General features: G+C 40.8%; 1 protein-coding gene across 10 annotated transcripts in view; it reads left to right on the top strand.

Annotated features, from left to right (window-relative positions):
* The window catches only part of LOC142599191 (small glutamine-rich tetratricopeptide repeat-containing protein beta-like), a 36,403-nt gene extending 12,761 nt beyond the window's left edge, over nt 1-23,642 (top strand). For 3 of the 10 annotated variants that reach the window (XM_075739087.1, XM_075739086.1, XM_075739085.1), the window contains exons 5-11: nt 6,491-6,590; nt 9,446-9,550; nt 14,502-14,640; nt 14,728-14,790; nt 16,748-16,785; nt 17,032-17,115; nt 19,540-23,642. In XM_075739087.1, the coding sequence (XP_075595202.1) occupies nt 6,491-6,590; nt 9,446-9,550; nt 14,502-14,640; nt 14,728-14,790; nt 16,748-16,785; nt 17,032-17,115; nt 19,540-19,651 (641 nt within the window). In that variant the 3' untranslated portion in view covers nt 19,652-23,642. The other 7 variants (XR_012832828.1, XR_012832830.1, XM_075739090.1 and 4 more) reach the window with 7 other exon arrangements.
* The last annotated feature ends 438 nt before the right edge of the window (nt 23,643-24,080 follow it).

Raw genomic sequence — 24,080 nt, 5'->3', positions numbered from 1 at the left:
GCTGGCCAAGGCCAAGCCAATCAGCGATGGTGGTAGTGCCTCTGTGATAACATATTTAAGAAGGAAAAAAAGATTTGGTTTTGTTTTTCATTGCTCTGTTTTGCTTGGTAATAAATTAGATTAATTTTATTTCTAAGTTCAGTCTGTTTTGCCCGTGACAGTAACTGGTGAATGATCTCTCCCTGTCCTTATCTTGACCCACAAGTCTTTCATTTTATTTTCTCTCCCCTGTCCAGTTGAGGAGGGGGAGTGATAGAGTGGCTTTGGTGGGCACCTGGCCTCCAGTCAATGTCAAACCACCACACATGAACAGCCAGTTTCTCCAGGAGAATGCTGTGGGGAAACTGTCAAAGGCTTTACTAAAGTCCGGGTAACCAACATCCACAGCCTTTCCCTCATCCACTAAGTGGGTCACCTGGTCATAGAAGGAGATCAGGTTGGTCAAGCAGGACCTGCCTTTCATAAACCAGTGCTGACTGGGCCCAATCACCTGATTATCCTGTACATGCCGCATGATGGCACTCAAGATGATCTGCTCCATAAACTTCCCCAGCATGAGGTCAGACTGACAGGCCTGTAGTTCCCCGGATCCTCCTTCCAGCCCTTCTTGTGGATGGGCATCACACTGGCTAACCTCCAGTCAACTGGGACCTCCCCGGTTAGCCAGAACTGCTGATAAATGATGGAAAGTGGCTTGGTGAGCACTTCCACCAGCTCCCTCAGTACCCTTGGGTGGATCCCATCTGGCCCCATAGACTTGTGTGTGTGTCTAAGTGGTGTAGCAGGTCTCTAATAATTTCCCCTTGGATTATGGGGGCTTCATTCTGCTCCCTGTCTTCCAGCTCAGGGGGCTGGGTACCCAGAGAACAACTGGTCTTACTGCTAAAGACTGAGGCAAGGAAGGCATTAAGTACCTCAGCCTTTTCCTCATCCTTTGTTACTACGTTTCTCCCTGCATCCAATAAAGGATGGAGATTCTCCTTAGTCCTCCTTTTGCTGCTAATGTATTTATAAAAACATTTTTTATTGTCCTTTACTGCAGTAGCCAAATTAAGCTCTAGCTGGGCTTTGGCCCTTCTAATTTTCTCCCTGCATGGCCTAACAACATTTTTGTAGTCCCTCTGAGTTGCCTGCCCCTTCTTCCAAAGGCCGTAAACTCTTCTTTTTTTCCCTGAGTTCCAGCCAAAGCTCTCTGTTCAGCCAGGCTAGTCGTCTTCCCCACCAGCTTGTTGTTTGGCACATGGGGATGGCCTGCTCCTGCGCCTTCAAGATTTCCTTCTTGAAGAATGTCCAGCCTTCCTGGACTCCTTTGCCCTTCAGGACTGCCTCCCAAGGGACTCTGCCAACCAGTTTCCTAAACAGGTCAAAGTGCCCTCTGGCAGTCCAAGGTTCTGCTGACCCCCACTTCTCTGAGAATCGAAAACTTGATCATTTCATGATTGCTATGCCCAAGATGGTGTCATGCACTTCACTTGTAAGAGAGAAGCAATAATATACTTTATTCATATAAAACAGTGAATTAACAAAGTTCAATGGTAAATGCAACAGTGGTTTAACAAGATTTGATAGCAAGGTACACTTGATTATTTACTGTGTAGAGGACAGGATCAGATAAAACTGTCAGAGAGACCCTCCTGTTCAGTCATGAGGTTCAGAAAGGACACTCTTGCTTTCTAAACTCCTTCTCAGAGAGGAGTCTAGGTGTGGCTGGATATGGTCCTAGTCCCAGACTTGATCAACGGTTTATGTCTAAAGGATTATATATGCACAATAAATCCTTTATATCACTTAGCTAAGATTTCATAGTTCCTTGTTGCAGCAAGGAATCTCTCAGCCTCAAGGAGTAACCTTGAGAGGTGTCCCTACTCAAGGAGAGATCTTGGCATGCAGCCTGCTGCCATGCAGGAGAGCTCAATAGGCTCTGGGCTGTCCACTATTTGTAGAGTAAGATGATTGATTTATAGTCATATTTGCATACCAGCAAGACGTCTGGGTCACTGTTCTAGACAGCCCTTGGCTTCCATGTTGCCATCTGTCACCCAAAGTCCAGCATAAGCCAGATGCAGCCATCACAACCCCACTGGTGGTTGTGGCTTAAGGTGGTGATGGTGGGGGGGAGCACACCACCACAGATGGCCTGCAACTGTCGCATCACTCACAAGTCCTCTGTTCACAAACAACAGGTCCAGCAGGGCACCTTCCCTAGTTGGCTCACTCACCAGCTTTGTCAGGTAGTTATCTTCCACACCCTCCAGGAACCTCCTAGACTGTTTCTTCTCCGCTGTATTGCATTCCCAGCAGATGTCTGGTAAGTTGAAGTCCCCCATGAGAACAAGGGCTAGTGATTGTGAGACTTCTCCCAGCTGCTTATAGAATATTTCGCCTGCCTCTTCATCCTGGTTGGGTGGTCTATAACAGACTCCCACCACGATATCTGCCTTATTGGTCTTTCCCCTGATTCTTACCCATAAACACTCAACCCTATCATTACCATCATCAAGCTCTAGACAGTCAAAACACTTCCTAACATACAGGGCCACCCCACCACCTCTCCTTCCTTGCCTATCTTTTCTGAAGAGTTTATAGCCACCCGTTGCAGCACTACAGTTGTGTGTCATCCCAACATGTTTCCATGATGGCAACTATATCTGTCAGCACTCAGGGATTTGTGAAATGGACTAAGAAAATGAAATTAATGTGTGCTATGTGTTAGTCTTTGTATGGTGCTACTAAAGCAGTTCCAAGTCTCTACTAAAAAAATTGAAGGGATCTAAACTTTGGCAAAAGGCCCTTTAAAGTGTCAGCTATCAGGGGCATTAGTAAGCAGTTTGTAACTGCTTGAAATTCTTTTGATTAATTTCCCATAATAAAATTAAAACTTCTTGTCCTGTTTTCTAGTGCTGCTCTGTCATATGAATCCTTCTCATTTTCACACATGTATATCTTATCACCAGTATCATGTTTTTGCAGTTATGAGTACTTTTCTGCCTGGGGTTAGGGAGATAAATTAAATAACTTGAAGTCCATTTGAGTCATATCTTCTATAATACTGTAATTCTATAACTCTGTCATTTCCTTGTTTCTATCTGTATGTCCTTACCTATGGAATAACTTCACTCACCATTTTAGCTACCAGCCTGCTCCTCCTCTGCTCTCAAACCAGCCCTGGTACCTGTAGAAATTGGCTAATGAATGGTGAAACAAAATCAGATAGTTGTGTTTTCTTTTTTGGTTGTTATGAAACCAGGAAGAAGTATGCCCTCCGGACTAGTAAATACTTGAATTTACTTGCCTATCACTTGACACTTTGGCTTTATGTAAGCTATGTAGAGCACAGATTGTGTGCAGGTTTGTATAGCGTAGCTGTGGCTGAATCCTAAAAAGAGCTGGGTACTACCACAGTATAAATTATAACAATAGGTAGTATTTTTGTTATAAAGGACACACATTCAAAAGTATAACCATTTGTGGTTTTTTATCTTAAGAATTTTTTGTCTGACATTAAAATAAAATATTACAATTGCTTTTCTTATTGACCCAAATTGCTTAATCTCAGCAGAAATAGTAGGTCTAGCTATTTTTTTGTTTTCCTTTAGCCAATTTTGAGCTGGGGAGAGAGAGAACAAGAATGGTACCCATCGATACTAGCTTCAACTTAGCCCCATATCCCGGGTCATCTTTGGTTCAGAGCAGTATCAGAAATTCTAACTTTGATAGTCATTGATATCAGTTTTGGTTTAGAGAAATGTTAACTGCTGCAATCTTGCTGAGTGCAGCTAACTTGCAAGTCTTTTAATTGACAATAGGATTTAGTGTGCAGACCTTTACCTTAGATCAAAGGAAAGCTGTGTAGATGGTGGGCCTGTAAAAATGAGGCAGATATGGTTACATTCTGTGTATATTTTGAAGGTATACATGCAATTACATTATCAGTTTGCCTTCTCACTGGCAGGGATTGCTGACTATAATTGCAGTCTAGTATATCACTATTGTGAAGAGGTGATTTTGTACTATATTGATGATACTTAGTTACTTAAATCTCATCTTGTTTGTTAAGCTCTTCATGTGTGGTGGGTTGACCCTGGCTAGATGCCAGGTGCCCACCAAAGCCACTCTATCACTCCCCCTCCTCAACTGGACAGGGGAGAAAAAAATATAATAAAAGGCTCATGGGTCGAGATAAGGACAGGGAGAGATCACTCACTAATTATCGTCACGGGCAAAACAGACTGAACTTAGAGAGGAAATTCATCTAATTTATTACTAAGCAAAACAGAGTAGAGCAATGCGAAATAAAATCAAATCTTAAAACACCTCCCCCCACCCCTCCCTTCTTCCTGGGCTTAACTTCACTCACGATTTCTACCTACTTCCCCCCTCAGTGGCACAGGGGGACGGGAAATGGGTGTTGTGGTCAGTTCATCACACATTGTTTCTGCAGCTCCTTCCTCCTCAGGGGGAGAACTCCTCACGATCTTCCCCTGCTCCAGCGTGGGGTCCCTCTCACGGGAAACAGTCCTCCACTAACTTCTCCAACGCGAGTCCTTCCCATGGGCTACATTTCTTCACAAACTGCTCCAGCATGGGTCTCTCCCACGGGGTGCAGTCCTTCAGGAGCAGACTGCTCCAGCGTAGGGCCCCCACGGGGTCACAAGTCCTGCCAGCAAACCTGCTCTGGCATGGGCTCCTCTCTCCACAGGGCCACAGGTCCTGCCAGGAGCCTGCTCCAGTGCGGGCTTCCCACGGGGCCACAGCCTCCTTCAGGTGCCTCCACCTGCTCCGGCGTGGGGTCCTCCACAGGCTGCAGGTGGAATCTCTACACCCCCTCATCCTTCCTCCATGGGCTGCAGGGGGACAATCTGCCTCACCATGGTCTTCACCACGGGCTGCAGGGGGATCTCTGCTCCAGCGCCTGGAACACCTCCTCCCCCTCCTTCTTCACTGACCTTGGTGTCCGCGAAGTTGTTTCTCTAACATCTTCTCACTCCTCTGGCTCCCATAAATGCTCCTAGTTTTTCTTTTTCCCTTCTTAAATATGTTATCACAGAGATGCTACCACTGTCGCTGATAGGCTTGGCCTTGGCCAGCAGCGGGTCTGTCTTGGAGCCGGCTGGCATTGGCTCTGTTGGACATAGGGGAAGCTTCTAGCAGCTTCTCCCAGAACCACCCCTGTAGCCCCCCCCCCCCGCTACCAAAACCTTGCCATGCAAACCCAATACACCGTGTTCATAAATAAGTGCAAGTATAGTTGTTTTCATTTAATCCTGGCACCTAGAACTGCTTGCTCCACAGCCTCTTGCTTTCCAGCAGAGATAAAATGTTGTACTCACTGAAATTTTCCAGCCTTTGCTTATGCAGTTTTATGCATCTGTAGTAACCTGTTGACCTATCCCTTCTCTTGCTTATTTTGGGAGAGGGTTGAAATATTTTGCCAAAATGCAAGGAAGTCAGTGAAAGTCTGTAATTTTCCTGACAATTTCTTGACATTGCTGGGGAACCAAGGCTTCTGTAGGGTCTAGCAGGCCAAGGATCCATAGTGGTGGGACCAAGAACAACCTTAAGCTTGGGCACTTTGAACTAGGACTTTTTCTCTACTACTCTGTCATGAGGAAGGAAAGAGGCTTTGGGCAATGTGGTCTAGTGGAGGGTGTCCCTGCCCGCAGCAGGGGGGTTGGAACTAGATGATCTTTAAGGTCCCTTCCAACCCAAACCATTCTGTGATTCTACGATTCTATGAAACTATAAGGACTTCCCTGTGTTGGGGAGGAAAGAATGTGCAAGATATCTTTTGTTTTGAAAGACCTTACTCCAGAATTTTCTTTCCATAGAAAAGTTATATTTTTCTATTTTTTTCACTGTACTAGGCTTAAAAATTATGAAATATTAAATTTCATTATAGAGCAGAAGTTCTGACTTTGAAGGTGAGAAATTTTACCTCTGAATCATTTTAGATTGTATGCTATACGTGCTTTTTATTATCTTAATGAATTAATTATGTGACAACATCAGAGAAGTGGGGTTATGTGCTTGGTTTTGCTTTTGTTTGATTTTCCATGTTCTATGGGTAGTTACAGGCAAGTTGTTGGGAGATGTGAGGAGACCAAAAAGAAATTAACATATAGCCTATTGGATTATGAGGCTTGCAAAGATAGTTAAGACTGATGAATCTATATTAGAGTGGAACTGTCATTACAATTACACTTCTCAACAAAGTGATCTTTGCTTAACAGCAGAAACTATCTGGGAAGTGTGAAATAGCAAGATGAGAAGGGGAAGGTTTATGTGGTGGACTACAATGTACATAATAAACTTTACAGACATAGTAGATATTTTTATTTGCATTATTCCATGCCAATTCCATTTAAAAGAATGTATCTCAAAAAGTACAGTCATAACTGCCTTATAGATGCTATAATGTAGCTGCTCTATTTCTTTCAAACATAGCACTGTATCTTTTAACTACTTAAGAGCTTTTTATAATTTATTTCAGGTAACAATCATATGAAAGAAGAAAATTATGGTGCTGCAGTGGATTGTTATACTAGGGCTATAGAACTCGATCCAAACAATGCAGTCTATTACTGCAACAGGTAAAACCAAAATAATACACGCTTTTCATTCCCAAAATTCATGAACATTTTTTTAAAGATAAACTGTGAAGTACATCAAAACAACATGAGGCTAGAAAAACCCGCAATTCAGAAATTTATCATGATAAATTTGTAACAGATTTAAAGGAAAAGTGAGATACGTCAGCATATCTGTATCACTTAAAGGTGTAATATGGGCTTTACAATTACTTGTAACACCTTGAGATCAGGTTTTTGTGAGTTGGGATTTCTATATTAAATTATAACTTAGGCTGTGATTTCCAGTCTGTTGAGAGTAGTAAGAGCCTTTTTTCTGGTGTTCTAGTGACTCAGCTGCCATCTCTATCTCCCTTAGTATTGACTTTCCCTGAAAAAATATCATCAATGTGGGTATACCATTTTGGAGATTTCAAGCATTGTATAAATATTCAGCACTACTGTTGTAGTTTCATTGTATAGTCAATTCTTCACCATAGTACTGACATGGGACCAGAGGAAGTGTGGAAGGGCATGTTATCCCAGTAGCAGCAGTATGCTCTTTCAGTATACTGCCCTGAAGACCAGCATAAGAACAAAGGCAGTATAGTCTATGAGACTGTCATGGTTTTACCCCAGCTGGCAGCTAAGCACCACGCAGCCACTCGCTCACTTTCCCCCAGCAGGATGGGGAAGAGAATCGGAAGAGTGAAAGTAAGAAAACTCATGGGTTGAGATTAAGACAGTTTAATAGGTAAAGCAAAAATCACACGCACAAGCAAAGCAAGACAAGGAATTCCTTCACCACTTCCCATCGGCGGGCAGGTGTTCAGCCATCTCCAGGAAAGCAGGGCTCCATCATGCATAACAGTTACTTGGGAAGACAAACACCATTGCCTCCCCTGTCCTTCCTCTTCCCCAATTATGTCATATGGTATGGAATATCTCTTTGGTCAGTTTGGGTCAGCTGTCCTGTCTGTGTCCCCTCCCAACTTCTTGTGCACCCCCAGCCATCCTGCTGGCAGGGCAGTGTGAGAAGCAGAAAAGGCCTTGACTCTGTGTAAGCACTGCTCAGCAACAACAACAGAAACATCTCTATAGTATTAACACTGTTTTCAGGACAAATCCAAAACATAGCCCCATACTAGCTACTATGAAAAAAATTAACTCTGCTGAAACCAGGACAGAGCCCTACTCAAACTGGCCTGCCTCTAGAGCCCCTCTACTCTACACTTTTCAGTGCCTCTGTTACCAGAAGGATTTACTAACTTAAGTGCAGTCAATCTGACCTTGTGGCACTGTACCCAGTTTTTTCCATTTTTGGAGCTGTGCTTCCATTACTTCAGAGTTAATTTGTGATAAATACAAGTGAATGATTCAGTGTTTTGTGGCAAGCATAAAGAGAAAGGGAATGCACAGTTTACTAATATTTTATGTCTAAGACAGTAGTTCAAAGTATAAATCATCTATTTTCCTTGAGAAAACTGACCACATATGTGCTTTTAGCTATCAAATGGTAATATAATTTCTGATTCAAAAGTCTCCCAAAATCACTGAATGGGCTTAAGCACCAAATCTGTAATTGGTGAAAGAGTAGAAATACTTCACTGTGCGCTACATTATCACATTTGTGAGGACCAAAATGAATCTTGATGTCAGTGAGCACAGTATTGTACAAAGTTATTTAAAAGAAGACAGGCAGTTGCTTGGGAGTTTTGAGGGTGATGTGGTATCTGAATATACATAAGCCTTATTCCTAGTATGGAAGCAATGGAGAATTACTGCCTTCAACAGTATTGCTTTTTACTCACAGCAGTGGAAAAAAAAGAGAGGTGAGATGGCCTTGAAGTTTTAACTGGCCATATAATTTTTTTGTAAACATGGACAAAACATTTTCTGTTCAAACACATGCGAGACTAAGCATTGTCCCCAAATTTTATCCATACATCTTCACTGGCATCTGCAGAATTGGACAACTAACTGTTAAGTAGCCTGAATATTTAAAAGATACAAGTAGTCCCATTCAGAAGAGATTTTAGTCAAATTCAGAAAAAAACATGCAATTTGGAGGTTATCACAGGAGAAAGGATTGAATACAGTGATGATTGTAGCATCTAGCATTCCTAATAAAAATAAAAATGCTTTATGCAATGGAAATATTATAATTTCTACTATAGTTTTTTTAATCAAGGAAGAACAAATTAGAGCATTTTGAGGCCTTTTAAGCAGGTAAAATTTTGAATACTAATCTGTTCCAATGTCCTTTTTAATTTGGGCAAGTCTTTAATTTTATTGTATAAATGTCCACAACATTTAGTATTTTTCTGGTATAAAGATGCAATTTTAATTTAGTAATTCAGATATTATTGAGAAATGTTATCCTGACTTACCTGCAAGTATGAGTTGCCTGCTAAAAAATTGAGCAGGGAAAAATCACAGCATTCCTTTGAGTGGCAGTAAAACTATACTTACTGGAAAAGCGCAATTGTATAAAACACTTCTATTTAAATTACTTCAGAGTTTTCACTTCTTGTAATAGGTTTTGTGATGTATTTTGTGCATAGTCATATGCTGGATCTAAAACAGTTCCTTAGAATTATTTATCCTTTATGTCTTCGAAGGTGAGTGCGTGTTCTCCAAAACCCTAGTCTAGCAATGCACTTAAGCACATACTTAATTCAGAACATTTGCTTGTCCTGCTTAATTGAGGAAAACTGAGGCATTGCCTAAATAGTGAATGAAAAGTCAGTAAGATTAAACAAGTCTAAAGTTAGTCATGGACATGTGAATATCTAAGCTGTTTTTTGTTTGGGTTTTTTTTGCTGTTATCAGTGAGTTTTTTTTACAAAGCTATCCCTTCCCTCTCCTCTTCCTCTTAGGGCTGCTGCTCAAAGTAAGCTCAACAACTACAGTGAAGCAATAGAGGATTGTGAGAGAGCCATAGCAATAGATCCGAAGTACAGCAGAGCATATGGGAAAATGGGGTAAGCTAATACAAATCTGAGTAAACACTGAAGACCTAAGTGTAAATCACCATAGATTTTCTGAAATAAGTGGAACTATGTTGTTTTACTTAGCTGATATTCTTGTTCTGAAAGTGTAGCAATTTTCTGAAGATGACCCTATCAGGCTGTCAGCTTTAAGTTTTATATAGGTAATTGATCTCAGCATTTTCATATCAGATTTCATCAGTTTGCTTTTCTTTTTTCTTTTAGTTTATCTGCAAAAAAACCCAAACTTTAACTTTGCAAATTTAGTTTAGGAAGTCATGCTGTGTTTTTCTACCTCCTACCTAGTTATGAGTAATAAAAATTCTGCAGTTGGAACAGTGAATCTTGTTAACGATGCTGTTAGAGAACAGGATCCTAAAATTATTGAGGCATCACACTAGCAGGAATAGAGGCTTAATTTTTCTGTTCAGTAACTCTCAGGAAGCAGATATTTTAGCAAGACTAAGCTATGTCCCTTTAGTATTTTTTCGCAGTCATGTCTGAGTGATTAACAGTATTGCCCCTTTAGGCGGTGGGTCTGATTAAGTGCTATATGAAAAAAAAAGTTCTCCTGCATGGGATATCTACTTGAGTAGATATCTCGGGCTGTTTTCCCAAGATGTGTAGCTTTGCATTTTCAATAATCAAATATGTTGCAGGTGTGGGCTGAATGCTGCTTAAGGCTTTTGAGGTTAGATCTATATAAGTAAATTAAAAAACACTTGGGATTGTTCTTTGGGGTCAGCTGGCACAAAATGGCCCGTGTCCATATTATTAAAATCTAGTTTGCAGTATGGAGTGACCACATCCAAGCTGCCTACTGCTAAATTGCCTTGACCTGTATTAAATTCGGAACCATGCCCCAAAATTGTATGGGATAATGCTTGTTGGCCTGGAACAAAACCTTGCCAGGGGGTGTTTATTTGAGATCAAAGATGATGGAATTCTATCACTTGAAAACTTTCCCTGATACAGTTTATTTTACTAGTACAAATGTAGCTGATGAACAGCTTCTCTAGCTGGGCAGCAATATCTTACCACAGTGGGGCATCAGCCCAGATGGGTTTGCCTCTGAGCTGCCAGTTGCTCTGCTTCCGTTGCTATAACCACACCCACAGGGCATTTGCCACCATCCATGAGTAGGTACAGAGGTAGGGCATCAGCCACTTTTCTCTTTCAGCAATATCTAAAACCAGCTGGATGGCTTTCACCTCTGCAAACTGGCTTGATTCACCTCATCCTTCAGCAGCTTCTGCAACTCATTGTGTAGGACTCCATACAGCAGCCTTCCACCTCCGATGCTTTCCCACAATGCGACCACACCCATCAGTGAACAGGGCACATTGCTTCTCATCATCTCTTAGTTTATTATACGGTGAGGACTCTTCAGCACGTGTCACCTCCTTCTCTGGCGACATTCCAAAATCTTTGCCTTCTGGCCAGTCCATGATCACTTCCAGAATTCCTAGGTGGTTGGGGTTTCCTATTCGAGCCTGCTGTGTGATCAGTGCAATCCACTTACTCCACGTAGCATTGCATGCATGGTGTGTAGAGGGGACCCTCTCTTTGAACATCCAGCCCAGCACCAGCAGTCAGGGTGCCAGGAGGAGCTGTGCTTCAGTGCCAATCACTTCTGAAGCAGATCAAGCCCCTTCATATGCTGCCAATATCTCTCTTTCAGATGGAGTGTAGGAAGACTCGGATCCTCTGTATCCCCGACTCCAAAACCCCAGGGGTCGAGCTTGAGTCTCCCCTGGTGCTTTCTGCCAGAGACTCCAGGTAGGGCCATTCCCCTCGGCTGCAGTGTAGAGCACACATTCTTTACATCTGCCCCTGCCTGGACTGGCCCAAGAGCTACGGCATGAACTATTTCTTGTTTAATTTGTTCGAAAGCTTGTCGTTGCTCAGGGCCCCATTTGAAATCATTCTTCTTCCGGGTTACGTGGTAGAGAGGGCTTACTGTCAGACTGTAATTCGGAATGTGCATTCACCAGAAACCCACAACACCTAAGAAAGCCTGTGTTTCCTTTTTGTTGGTCAGTGGAGACATAACTGCTATTTTGTTGATAACATCCATTGGGATCTGACACCGCCCATCATGCCATCTTATTCCTAAAAACTGGATCTCCTGCACAGGCCCCTTCACCTTACTTCATTTTATGGCAAAGCCAGCCTGCAGCAGGATTTGGATTATTCTCTTTCCTTTCTCAAGAACAACTTCTGCTGTATTGCCCCATACAATGATGTCATCAATGTATTGCAGGTGCTCTGGGGCTTCACCCTTTTCCAGTGCAGTCTGGATCAGTCCATGGCAGATGGTGGGGCTGTGTTTCCACCCCTGGGGCAGTCGATTCCAGGTGTACTGGACGCCCCTCCAAGTGAAGGCAAACTGTGGCCTGCACGCTGCTGCCAAAGGGATCGAGAAAAATGCATTAGCTATATCAATTGTGGCATTCCATTTTGGCTGCCTTTGACTCCAGTTCATATTGAAGTTCCAGGATGTCTGGCATGGCAGCACTCATGGGCGGTGTGACTTCATTCAGGCCATGATAGTCGACTGTCAGCCTCCACTCTCCATTGGACTTCCGCACTGGCCATATGGGACTGTTAAAGGGTGAGCGGGTTCTGCTGATCACTCCCTGACTCTCCAGTTGATGAATCAGCTTATGGATGGGAGCCAGGGAGTGTCATTTGGTGTGATATTGCCGCTGGTGCACGGTTGTGGTAGCGATTGGCACCTGTTGTTCTTTGACCCTCAGCAACCCTACAACAGAAGGGTCCTCCGAGAGACCGGCCAGACTAGACAATAGTTCAATTTCCTCCATCTCCAAGCCAGCTATACCAAAAGCCCATTGGTAGCCTTTTGGGTCACCTCTTAATAGCTCGATGGCATTAGGGTACACTGTGCGCTAGTGTCCACTAGAGCCTTATACTCTTGTGGATCTGATGTGCCAGGGTGATCACTTCTGGTTCTGGCTCTTCTTCCTGTTCTCGTGATGGTCCTGGTTCATCATCATCTTTCACTAAGCGAACTGATTTCTTTGTGTATTTATTCTTGGGTATAGGGCCGACTGATACTGATATCGGTTGGTCTTTTGGTTCAGCTACAGTCCCTGTCACTGGGGTTTGAGTAGCCACAGTGTCTGTTGAAGGGGTTTGGGTAGCTGCGGTACCTGTGGGTCTGTTTTCCCTCTCTTTCCCTCTCTGAGGGTGCTGTCTACTATCGAGCAATGTTTGGTAGATTGTGGCCAGGGCCCAGCACAGCGCAGTAAGTTGTGCCTCCTTGGAATAGCCACAGCATTTTCCTTTCAAATATTCTACCACTTTATCAGGGTCTTGCATTTGTTCGGGAGTGAAGCTCAAAACCATTGGGGGTGAGAAGTTCTCTAGACACCTGCCCATACTCTCCCACATGCCATGCCAGCCCTGACCATTCAGCCTCGGGGAAGATCCCTGGGTGATATTCTTAAAACATTTTTTGCTAACCCTGAACAGGACTTGAAACACATTTAGGAGACCTAGCAATACAAACATGCTGGCTTGAACATCCCAAGGATATTCAGAATTCTCAAAAGCTGTTGTAACCAACCATACGGGAAAAGGGGAGGTAAAAGAGTGGGAGAAGGTTTCCCCCCCGTCTTCCCCATAGATTGGGTGCAATTATTAATCAATTCTGAGAGATGTTGTCTAAGGTACAGGCATGACAGAAATGCTACATACAAATACCAACTTAGGCTCATGACTATTGATGTTATCATATCATAAGTCGATATCACACAATACAACAAAATGAGAATACGAACCCCTCTCCCAAAGGTGATAAACAGTGCCCCAGGGATTACATAGAGTAAATACAGGTTTACATACCACAGCCATGTGACCAAACAAAACATCATTGTGACCAGCGACTGTTTAAATAATACAGTAAATGATTATAACAACTTTGTTTTAACACACTCGGGTCATATCTGTCATTATCTCAACCCTTCTTGCCCCATGTTGGGCACCAAAAAGGACTGACATGGTTTAGCCCCAGCCGGCAGCTGAGCACCACGTGCTGCTCTCTCACTTCTCCCCCAGCAGGATGGGGAGGAGAATGGGAAAGACAAAGGCAAAGCCTTGTGGGTTGGGATAAGGACAGTTTACTGGGACAGCAAGGGAGAGGGAAACAATCAACAACAGTACTGATAACAGAATATTCACAATGGGTGACAACAGAAAGCAATTTACCAATCCCAGGACCAACCAGATGCTGAGTCCACACTCAGACATTCTGGGAGCCATGCCAAACATGCCTCTCCCGGACTAGCCCCCTTTGATGGTGAGTATGATGTCACATGGTATGGAATAGCTCCCTGGCCAGCTTGGCTCACCTGTCCTGGGTCTTTGTGAAAATTAACTCTATCCTAGCCAAAACCAGGATACACATTTTTCAAGCTGTTGAAGTAAAAGATCCAAGAGGAGAATCTTGCACTGATCCTAAGACAAAAATCTGTTATGCTGAAACTTGTGGTTCCAGTATTTGGTTTCTTGAAGCTGCAGTATTTTCACCTTACTTACTCATGTGTTCTTGTGAATAATCTCTCGGATCAGAAGGACTGGAGGAAGCATTTAGAGGAATTCCTTAGCTTATGTGAAAAGTCATGTATGATGGATCCAGCTTGTGCTCTCCAATACAGACTAAATCACTTGATGCCAAAGAGTTTTTAATGAAACTTGCATATATATGGAACAGACAGTACAAGATGAGTTCTCGAGGGTTCATCTGTTCTGCAAAAATAAGGGCTTACACTAAGCAATAATAGCACATTAGCAAAACGTGCTTTAACTTAGTGCTCAAGCTAAGAATTAGTTGTGAGATACTGTTTTTCTTAGGACAGAAAACATATCATTATCTTTTGATGGTCATTTATGTTCTACCCGGGATTTCTTTATTTCACATTAGGTTGGCTCTGACCTCAGTGAATAAATATGAAGAAGCAGTTACAAGTTACCAAAAAGCCCTGGATCTTGATCCAGAAAATGACTCTTATAAGTCAAATTTGAAAATAGCAGAACAGAAACTAAGAGACATGTCCAGTCCTGTAAGTTAGCTCTGCATCTATTTATTTACAATAGTTTTAACTAGGATTTTGTAAGTAAACTTATCTTCAATTGTAATTTTTTTGTAGACTGGAACTGGGCTGAGTTTTGACATGGCAAGCTTGATAAACAATCCTGCCTTCATTAGTATGGTGAGTATATTTCAAGCTTTACATTTTATTGTTTTTAAAATTGAAGTTTTAAGAACAACTCTTGTTTAATAACACAAGTGATTTTAATGCTTATTGTAATGGCAATAGTTTCATTATACTGAATTTAAACTTTTCTAAGTCATTTTACACTCAAACCAATAAGTGAAGCATAAATCTCCTATAATGCCTGTCTTATTTCCAATTGATTCTATCCTGCTTATGAACAACGTGCATAGATTAGCTATGCTGTTTTTATAGATGGCATGAATATCAAAACACTTGTCAACAACATGGTGAAAATATCTTTTCTATTCTCCGCATAGCAGTTAACAATGAATACAAAGAAATTGCCTCTTAAGTGAATAGCAAACATACAGTGCTTTCTTTTGCTTCCAGTACATGGCAAATTGTGGTTTTGTCCCTCAGTAGTTTTTCTCCATGCATGGCTGGCTTAGCCAAATTGTATGAATTAACTTTGAAGAATAGAATTTGGAGAAAAAAAATGTAAAAAATACTTATTTCCTTTGATAATTCAGTTAAAACTTTGCTACCCATCTGGTAGCTTCATTAGGACAGGACATTTTAACCAGTGCTTCAGCATGGAAATGCACTGCATGCAAGATAGATCAATACATCTGGTCTGATACTATGGTCCAAATAGCAGAGATGGTAGGCAAGGAAGAAGTGAATGAGTTCTCCAATGGCATTAGTGATTAAATAGCACTAGAACTCCATGTACCACTTCAATGGCCATGTGACTTATTCAGACAGTCTGCATCTGTTCAGAGTTAAAGATGTACTCTTCAGTATGGAGCTAACTATAGGGAAAGGATTTTTGCATCATTTCCAGAACATGCATAGTCAAGTAGATAAAACACAGGGCATTCAGCCAGGAATGAATGAATTATTTTCCTGTGGTGTGTTTTATTGCTTTGTTTTGTTTTTAAGGAAAAAAAAATTGACTCACTGTCTGACCTTGAGAAAGTTATTTCTCCATTTTGGGTCCCTAACCTATATCAGACTTCTTACTAATGGAAGAGAGAAAAAAAAAATCCTATACTTCCCATAGAATTGACCCAAATTTGGCATTTTATATCCAACTGTAGGCTAGAGAAAACTGTTGATTTACTTTTGAGAGGTTGTATGGAAATATATCAATCGATAAACTTAATACTGTATATGTCCGTCTGGTTTTTGAAGTACCTTTAATAAGATAGTGAATGAGCAGATACTGTGTTGTGCTATTGATCTTATATTCATAGGACACTGATTTTTGTAGGAATTATGTTGCTAACTTTAAACCATCACCTGGTTTATTCTATAGTATCTGTCTATATACACCCTTATACTATAAACACAATATAATTTTTGAGGTACCTTATGAATGAGAAATTTAAATAACCTCATGCTTACTACAAAGTAAGAAGATATGCAAGTTACCACAGAAGATATATGTTACCACAAAACCATGGTACAAAGTAAATCCCCACTGGTTTACTCTGCAGTATTTTGTGGCCATAATCTTAACAGTTTATACCCACTAGTAATAATAGTTGCAAAACTGATTTGTCCAGGCTAGAAATCAAAATACAGACCTTGCTCCAAAAAGCCCAACAGAAAACCTTTGTCCTTGGAAGTATTAAGTTTTGTGGGTTTTTTTAAAGTTTTCTGGTACTGGGTTTTTATGTTTAATATCATATTTTTCATGTCTGAATCTGTAACCAGTATTTGTTTTCTCACGTGTAACAAATTGTCTCAGCTTCATATCCTGGAAATACTTTCCTGTAATGATTCTTTTTGCTGGGGACCATACATCTCTGTGCACATAAACTTAGCTTAATTTTGTAATGAAACATAGAATACATCCTCTGGGTTTTTCTTTTTTCCCCCACATTTTCCTCAGTGATACCTAAGTAGTAAATGTGTTATAATTTCAGCTATATATTGTCTATTCTAGGCAGCAAGCTTAGTGCAGAATCCTCAAGTTCAACAATTGTAAGTATTAAAATGGAGTAACATTGAAACAAATGTCTTTAGGCATTTGAATTAATAAGAGAAAAGGTGAATAGTACTGTATTCCTAAAAATGTAATTTTATTTTTGCTTATGGTAAATAAAACTACTGCAGTTTCTTCCTCCTGCAGCTTATTTCCTCCCAGCAATTCAATAGAGAACTACAGTTTATTGCTTACTGTAAAGGTCCCTGCATACCCCAATGCCAAGACTGTGCTAACTGTTTCAGGATGTCGGGGATCATGTCAAACACCATTGGTGGCCCTGCTGCGGGTGTTGGTGGCCTGTCAGATTTGTCCAGCCTGATCCATGCGTAAGTGTTATGTATTGCATAGTTTTAACATGTGTAGAAGCATCATTGTGCATGATCTATTTAAAAGGGATACTGTCAAGCCAATTATACTGTGGCCCATTGTCGCATGAAAGGGTACAAGTCTGATATGTGGGTGAGGGAGGCCCTCCCGTTGAGTCACGAGGTTCAGAAAGGACCCCCTTGCTTTCTAAACTCCTTCTCAGAGAGGAGCCTAGGTGCGGCTAGGTCCAGTCTTAGTCTCAGACTTGGTCAAGGGTTTATGTCTAAAGGGTTATGTGTGTAGCCACTTATCAGAGTCAACGTTTGCCTGTCAGAGCCCCACTAAGGACTTTCACTGAAACAGTTTCGCAAAGTTGAAAAGAAAAATAGGTAATTTATTGAGGCGACAGATATAAAAGTTCAGAATTGCCGTTGATAAATGCACTAACTGCAACGATTTTGAGCTCAAGTTAATAGTTCAGCACTTTTGTTAATGATAGTTTTCCCGGGGTAACATCCGACATAATTGGAGGCGCAAGTCTTACCAAAGAGGCGTCCCTGCTTGGGGAGGAGAGAGGTCCAGGCCCGTCGACCCGTCCGGATAGTTGGAGTTCTCGTCCTCAGAAAAGAGGATTCTAAATGCCAGATTTATACTTTTGGCGAGGTGGGACTAAGTCAGGTATTGTGTGTTGATTGGCCCTTAACAAGGCTTGTTGTGCAGTTGATGGGGGCTGGGGGGGGAAGTGGCGGAGAACAAAGGCGTTCAGTACAGAGGAGCGGTGGTCTGTTTAGTTTTACCAAAGTAACGTCAAGCTGTGAAGGCTCCCCCTCACCCCAGGCGTCAGTTGATTAAGGAGCAGACCCGTCAGGCGCTGCATCTTGTTAAGATGAACCAATTGCTCATCTCCTGCCCCTGTTCAGGTCCAGTGCTTATCAGTGCAAGATAAGCAAGTTGCTCAATCCCTGCTCTCGCCCAAGCTGGACTCCCCCAGGGCCCCTTCTGCTGGGTCATAATGGCCCTGTATTCGGCACCAACAAGCCTGGACAAGTCCGGCACCCCACACCCATCCCCATTGTATAACTGATTATTATTAAAACTGAGAACTTGAAGACTTATTTTCCACTATCTTGTTTGTTTGCTTTCTAGTTTTCCATCAATTAGAATGACTGAACTATGTGCTTGGTTTCACTTTCTGGGTCTCATACACTGTTTACTTTCTAAATGCCAGTTATTAAAAATGTTCCTTTAAACCTTTTAAATGGTCCTTTAAACCTTTAGGTACTCCTATGTGTGCTTTCAAATTGTATTGATCGATTTATTACTGGATATCCCAGACACTAGTTAGAAAAGCTACAGATTTATTTTGCACAGATTTCAACAAGGTCTAAAGTTGACTCCTGACTGACTGTGCTCTGGCATCCCTCTATTTGGACTAGAAAGGCTTCAGGGAACTCAGTATAATGAGAGGAGTAGCTTTTATTAAAACCAGGACCCAAGTCTTTTATAACATAATAATGATAATCCATCTGGAAGAGTTTGCACAAAAACATGCAATTTGCTTATATGTCAAGAATTCTTAACAAGCATACAATTTTACTTTATTTCAGCATTCTAGCCCGTTTCAAACTGTTTTTAAGTTTTTCCCCTTCAGGGTAAAAGTAATTTATAATTCACATCACAGACAGAAATGTGCCCCCAAAAAATCAATGGCTCTTTTCACAAAAATGATGTGCTATGCCTAGATCTATGAAAATGGTGGCTTTCCTTCAACCTGCACTATGGTTTAAAGGAGTCTTGATAACTTACTACTTGGGCAAAATGCAGAAGTTACAGAGAATGTCATGACAGTCTATTCATGAAGTAATATGTTTTACTTGCTTTTTCTAGTAAACCAGGGTTATGCTTATCTTTTACATGGAATTAATCTCACCTATTAATTTTACTCAAGCTACAACTGTTATGGAGATGGATCTGTCATTACTTCAGTCATACAGGTGTAATTGTGTGCTTGCTTTCTACTAATGACATCTTGTTGGCCGTACAAGTTGGCAGCTGCATACTGTATTTCTGGAAAAAAATAGAACTTCAGCTATAAGAGTACTTATCTTAACTAGAATGGATCCTCTCAAAAAGAAGGGAGCAAATCACTGGAGCAGATTTGTTGCTAAATTTTAATTTTAGCAAGTAAGATAATACTTTTTCCTCCATGCTATCAAGTAGAAGTAATAGTCCTAAAGAATAAAAATGAAGACCTGATGATAATCCTGTTTGGAGAGACTTTAGCTAGATAAAGTGCTGTATGGTCTTAATCAAGATATCTTTAGTCTTAATTTTCATATAATGCAGCTTTCAGTTATATTAGGATATCCTGTTTTCTTACAAATGCTGTTTGTCAATTTTTTTTTAATCCACTTGTTGATTTTACTTAAAACTGTTCAACACAGGGGGCAGCAGTTTGCACAACAGATACAGCAGCAGAATCCAGAGCTCATAGAGCAACTGAGAAATCATGTCCGGAGCAGATCTTTCAGTGGCAGCACTGAAGAGCATTCCTGACTTAAAGGAGGCATGTGAATTAGAATGGCATATAACCCCAAAATGCGTACCATAGTTAGTAGCAAAAGCACCACTGTAACTTCTGCTTGAATAGAAGACAGAAAATTCTTTGTGCGTGTTTGCAAACAAGAATAAATCTGTTAAACAGACCTATTTCACATAACTTGGAACATATCATTTATGTATAGTTACTCCTCTGAAAATGAATACACTAAATAGATTAAGTGGTTTATTAAAATCCCTACATACAAGTCATTTTCAGTATGTGCATTAGATTGATCTCCAGAGCTATTGAGTGGAGAGGAGTTTTGTAGTAGACTGATCTCGCATAACAGCTTAATTCTAAAATCCTAGTGTAAAAGGCACATTATTCTTATGGTGAAAATTGTTATGGCTATACTCCCTGTCAAATATGCTATTGAAACAATAGGCCTATTTGATGTGCCTTTGTATAATGAGCATAAACCAGTGTTGGAGTATAGAATGTACTTAAAACTAATGCTTGAAAAGTCTGTTTCTTTAAGCCTGTGGAGGGGCTGTCATTATTAACATGAAATACTTTTCAACTTCATTTGGCAGAAGAGAGGGAGATGATTGCATATGAAGGAGTACCAAAAATTGTAGAGAAAGAGAAGATGCTAATCCTGAGTAGGATAATACACAGAAACCAAAATAGAACTTGGCTTGGGAAAGGAAAGATTATTAAGTTTTAGGCTTTTCTACTGCCATGTCTACCCTCAAATCATGATGGTAGCCTTGGAGGTCAGCATTACGGCACTATTTTCCTAGGCATGGCAAACTTTATTATATTCCATATGTATGCAGTATTTAATATAAGCTTAAAATTCTTAACCGTAATAAGCTAAAACTGATCCTATGATTGTACAAATACTTAGTACTGAAAATTTATCAAAAAATAACTGCCTTAGAAGGATTCTCTTTCTATTCTTGTGTGGTAAATCACTGGCTTAAACAATTAAGGATTTTTTTTTTAAGTTTCATCACACATATCTATCTTAAGTGATGGTTATATGGCCAAGTTAAAGATTTTTCTAGTCTAAAGCATTTCTCTTCTTACCCTGCTCAGCTAATCTTACTCTTTCAGAGACCACTGATTTTCTGTATTTTGTTATCTTTTTTTTTATTCTGCTTACTGTTCACACTGCTTTCTGCTACAAGGTACACTTGATTTTACTCCAGGGAGGTTCTCAACACTCCCAATTTCCAATTTGTATATCAAAACTAATTTGATTCCTAAGACAAAGTGACCTCTGCTGGCCAGTTAGACTGGAGAAAGCATGTGGAGGAGTAACAGTAGAGACCGCCAAGAAGAAAATCCCTAACACAATCTTCTTTCAGAGGTTGTTCCAATTCTGAATCTAATCCATTCAAGAAAACTGCTACTTAAGTTCAGTCACATTTAATAGGACAGGATACCATTTACAAGAAAGATTGACGGAGTCTGTAGGTGGGCTACAACTACTGTACAAACATTGCTTATAGTGTGTTGTGTCAGGAGAGAAGCATTGCTCCTAGCATATCTCCTATTAAACTTCATGTTTATTCTTAGTTCTCTCTTTCATATTTTCAACTGCTCACTACTAACTTTGAACCAATATATCCAATGTGGACTGGACAGCACTGCAAGATCTCTCAACACTCAATTTATCCTTACTGTGTGACAGTGTAGTGGGTTGACCTTGGCTGGATGCCAGGTGCCCACTAAGTTGCTCTATCACTCACTCTCCTCAGCAGGACAGGGGGAAGAAAATAAGATGAAAAAGAACTCATTTGTCAAGATAAAGGCAGTTTATTAAAGCAAAAGGCCACACATGGAAGCGAAAGAAAACAAAAGATTTATTCTCTACATCCCATCAGCAGGCGATGTCCAGCCACTTCCTGGGAAGTAGGGCCTCAATATATGTAGCAGTTGCTCTGGAAGACAAATGCCTTAATAACTAATGACCCCTCTCATCCTCCTTAGCATTTATTGCTGAGTATGCGGTCATATGGTATGCAATATCCCTTTGATCAGTTTGGATCAGCTGTCCTGGCTATGTTCCCTCCTAAGATCTTGCCCACCCCCAATCTACTGGCCTTTGGGGGTGAAGGGGGGGATGTTGGAGAGACAGGCTTGATGCTGTGCCAGCACTGCTCAGCAGTAGCCAAAACACTGGTGTGTTATCAATGCCTTCCTAGCTACCAATACACAGCACAGCACTATGAGGGCTGCTATGGGGAAAGTTAACTCCATCCCAGCCAGACCAAATACTTCTCATGCTGAGAAGTAAAGAAATACATCATCATGACTGACAGCAGCTATAGAACTTAAACTGGACTGTAATGTCCAACTATCTCAAACTACTTCTGACAAGAACTTACCACACTACAATTTTCTGTAATCACTACAGCTTTTCCAATAGACCTTTAAGTTTTTGCCTTCAAGACTTACAGTCTCTGTATCTTCAGTAACCCTTTGTTTTGCCTCCCCCTACACTGTTCTTTAATCTCCTCTATAGTATTCTTGCTAGCCTTGATAAGGTTTTCCTTAACTGCTTAGATGCCATACTGTGGCAGTGATCACCAAATGGAATTTGATGCACAGGTGCAGAACCACATCTGATACAGTGCATTCATTAAGTCTCAATATGCAAAACCAATTCATTCTAAATCTTTCTAAATATATCTGCTATGCAAACTGCTATTTGGTTCCCTCCCAGTGGGAGACTATCTCAGTCTCAAAAGCCCATGGTTCCCGTTCAGGACAAGAACCATTACAGCAGATGCAAACACTTTGTAAGAACAATGCTCCACAATGCTGCAGCTGAACCCTTCGACAGACAAGGAAAAGACAGAATTTTCAACTTCAGCCCCCACTACAGAAGCACCCAAACCACACCTCCTCCAAAATATAATATTCAAAGTCTGGTTGTAGAAGTTGTACTGTCAAGTACAACCCCTATAGCTTACTGGATTTATGGGGAAAATATCCCCAAGGTTAAATGGAGTGAAGCATTGGTTAGTTATCTGAAAAATTCTCTTGAAATAATCTTTATAGAGCAGTAACTTTCATTTTGCATACTACACTATTGTCATGTTTAGGTTTTACTCCAATACAGATAATATGTGACCGGAGTATTTATTAAAATGTTGATGGCATTAGCTAACCCTTTAGGAATTTGCTACAACTGGCACAATACTTAACTTGTAAACAATCTTTGTTTCTTATATATTAAAAGAAAGGGCTTTATAGCCTAAATAAAAAACAGTGAAACCAATAACAGGAGCTATCATTACGTGCTTTTCCACTGAAGCCAGGAACAGAGAGATCATTTATGCTAAAATCTATTTTGCCTTAAATAGGTTAGATTGTTTCACAGTCATGCAATATGTCCTAATCACAGAGTAAGGAAGGAATCTTTTCCCATGTAATAACTGCACTTTATTTTACACTAAAATTTTTCATTCTGCTAGATCAGGTGGTACCAGTAAATACTGCTTTAATTTAAGGTTAATTGCAGTTTATCATTCAACTGAACAAATATGCATTTAACACTTAATTGGTTTTGTATCATTACTGTTCCAGCATATAAGTGTGATAATTGTTAGAGAAGAAAATGTTTTGCACTCAAATTGTAAACTCCTGTAACATGCTTATGTGGAAATATATTCTTCTAACTATGCCTGATAAGAAAAAGAGCTAGTGAAATATTCAGTGTAGAAATTATTTCAGTTGCACTTCTGGTTTTGTAACAAGTACAAAGTAAAATCACTCATTCATAGTGAGAAAGAACTAAGTAAGTTTGCAATTTCAAAATAAATCTTCATACACTGTTTGAAGGCTACAGATAGTCATACTGGCAAAATGCAACTAGTCTACCATTTCTGTATCTCTCCTACCTCTTGTTACCATATAGTTACATCTCTTTCAACTTGTGTCATTTTAACTTGGAAATAGATTATAAATAAACCTATTTACATTTTTTGTGTGGATAGTTGTGGTTTTACTGTTTTGGTTTGTTGATATATCTAGATTAACAGGTAAATTGTATTATTTTTTTTATATTGTATTGGGTTTGCGTGGCAAGGTTTTGGTAGTGGGGGGGTTACAGGGATGGTTTCTATGAGAAGATGCCAGAAGCTTCCCCCATGTCCAGCAGAGCCAGTGCCAGCCAGCTCCAAGATGGACCCACCACTGGCCAAGGCTGAGCCAATCAGTGACAGTGGTAGCACCTGTGTGATAACATATTTAAGAAGGGAAAAAAAAACTGCTGTGCAACAGTAGCTGGGAGAGAGGAGTGAGAATATGTGAGGGAAACAACTCTGCAGATAGATAGCAAGATCAGTGAAGAAGGAGAGGGAGGAGGTGCTCCAGGTGCCAGAGCAGAGATCCCCTGCAGCCCATGGTGAAGACTGTGGTGAGGCAGGC

Source organism: Balearica regulorum, chromosome W (assembly GCF_011004875.1).
Source record: "Balearica regulorum gibbericeps isolate bBalReg1 chromosome W, bBalReg1.pri, whole genome shotgun sequence".
Taxonomy (NCBI): Eukaryota; Metazoa; Chordata; class Aves; order Gruiformes; family Gruidae; genus Balearica; species Balearica regulorum.
This window is presented reverse-complemented; position numbering and strand designations above follow the sequence as displayed.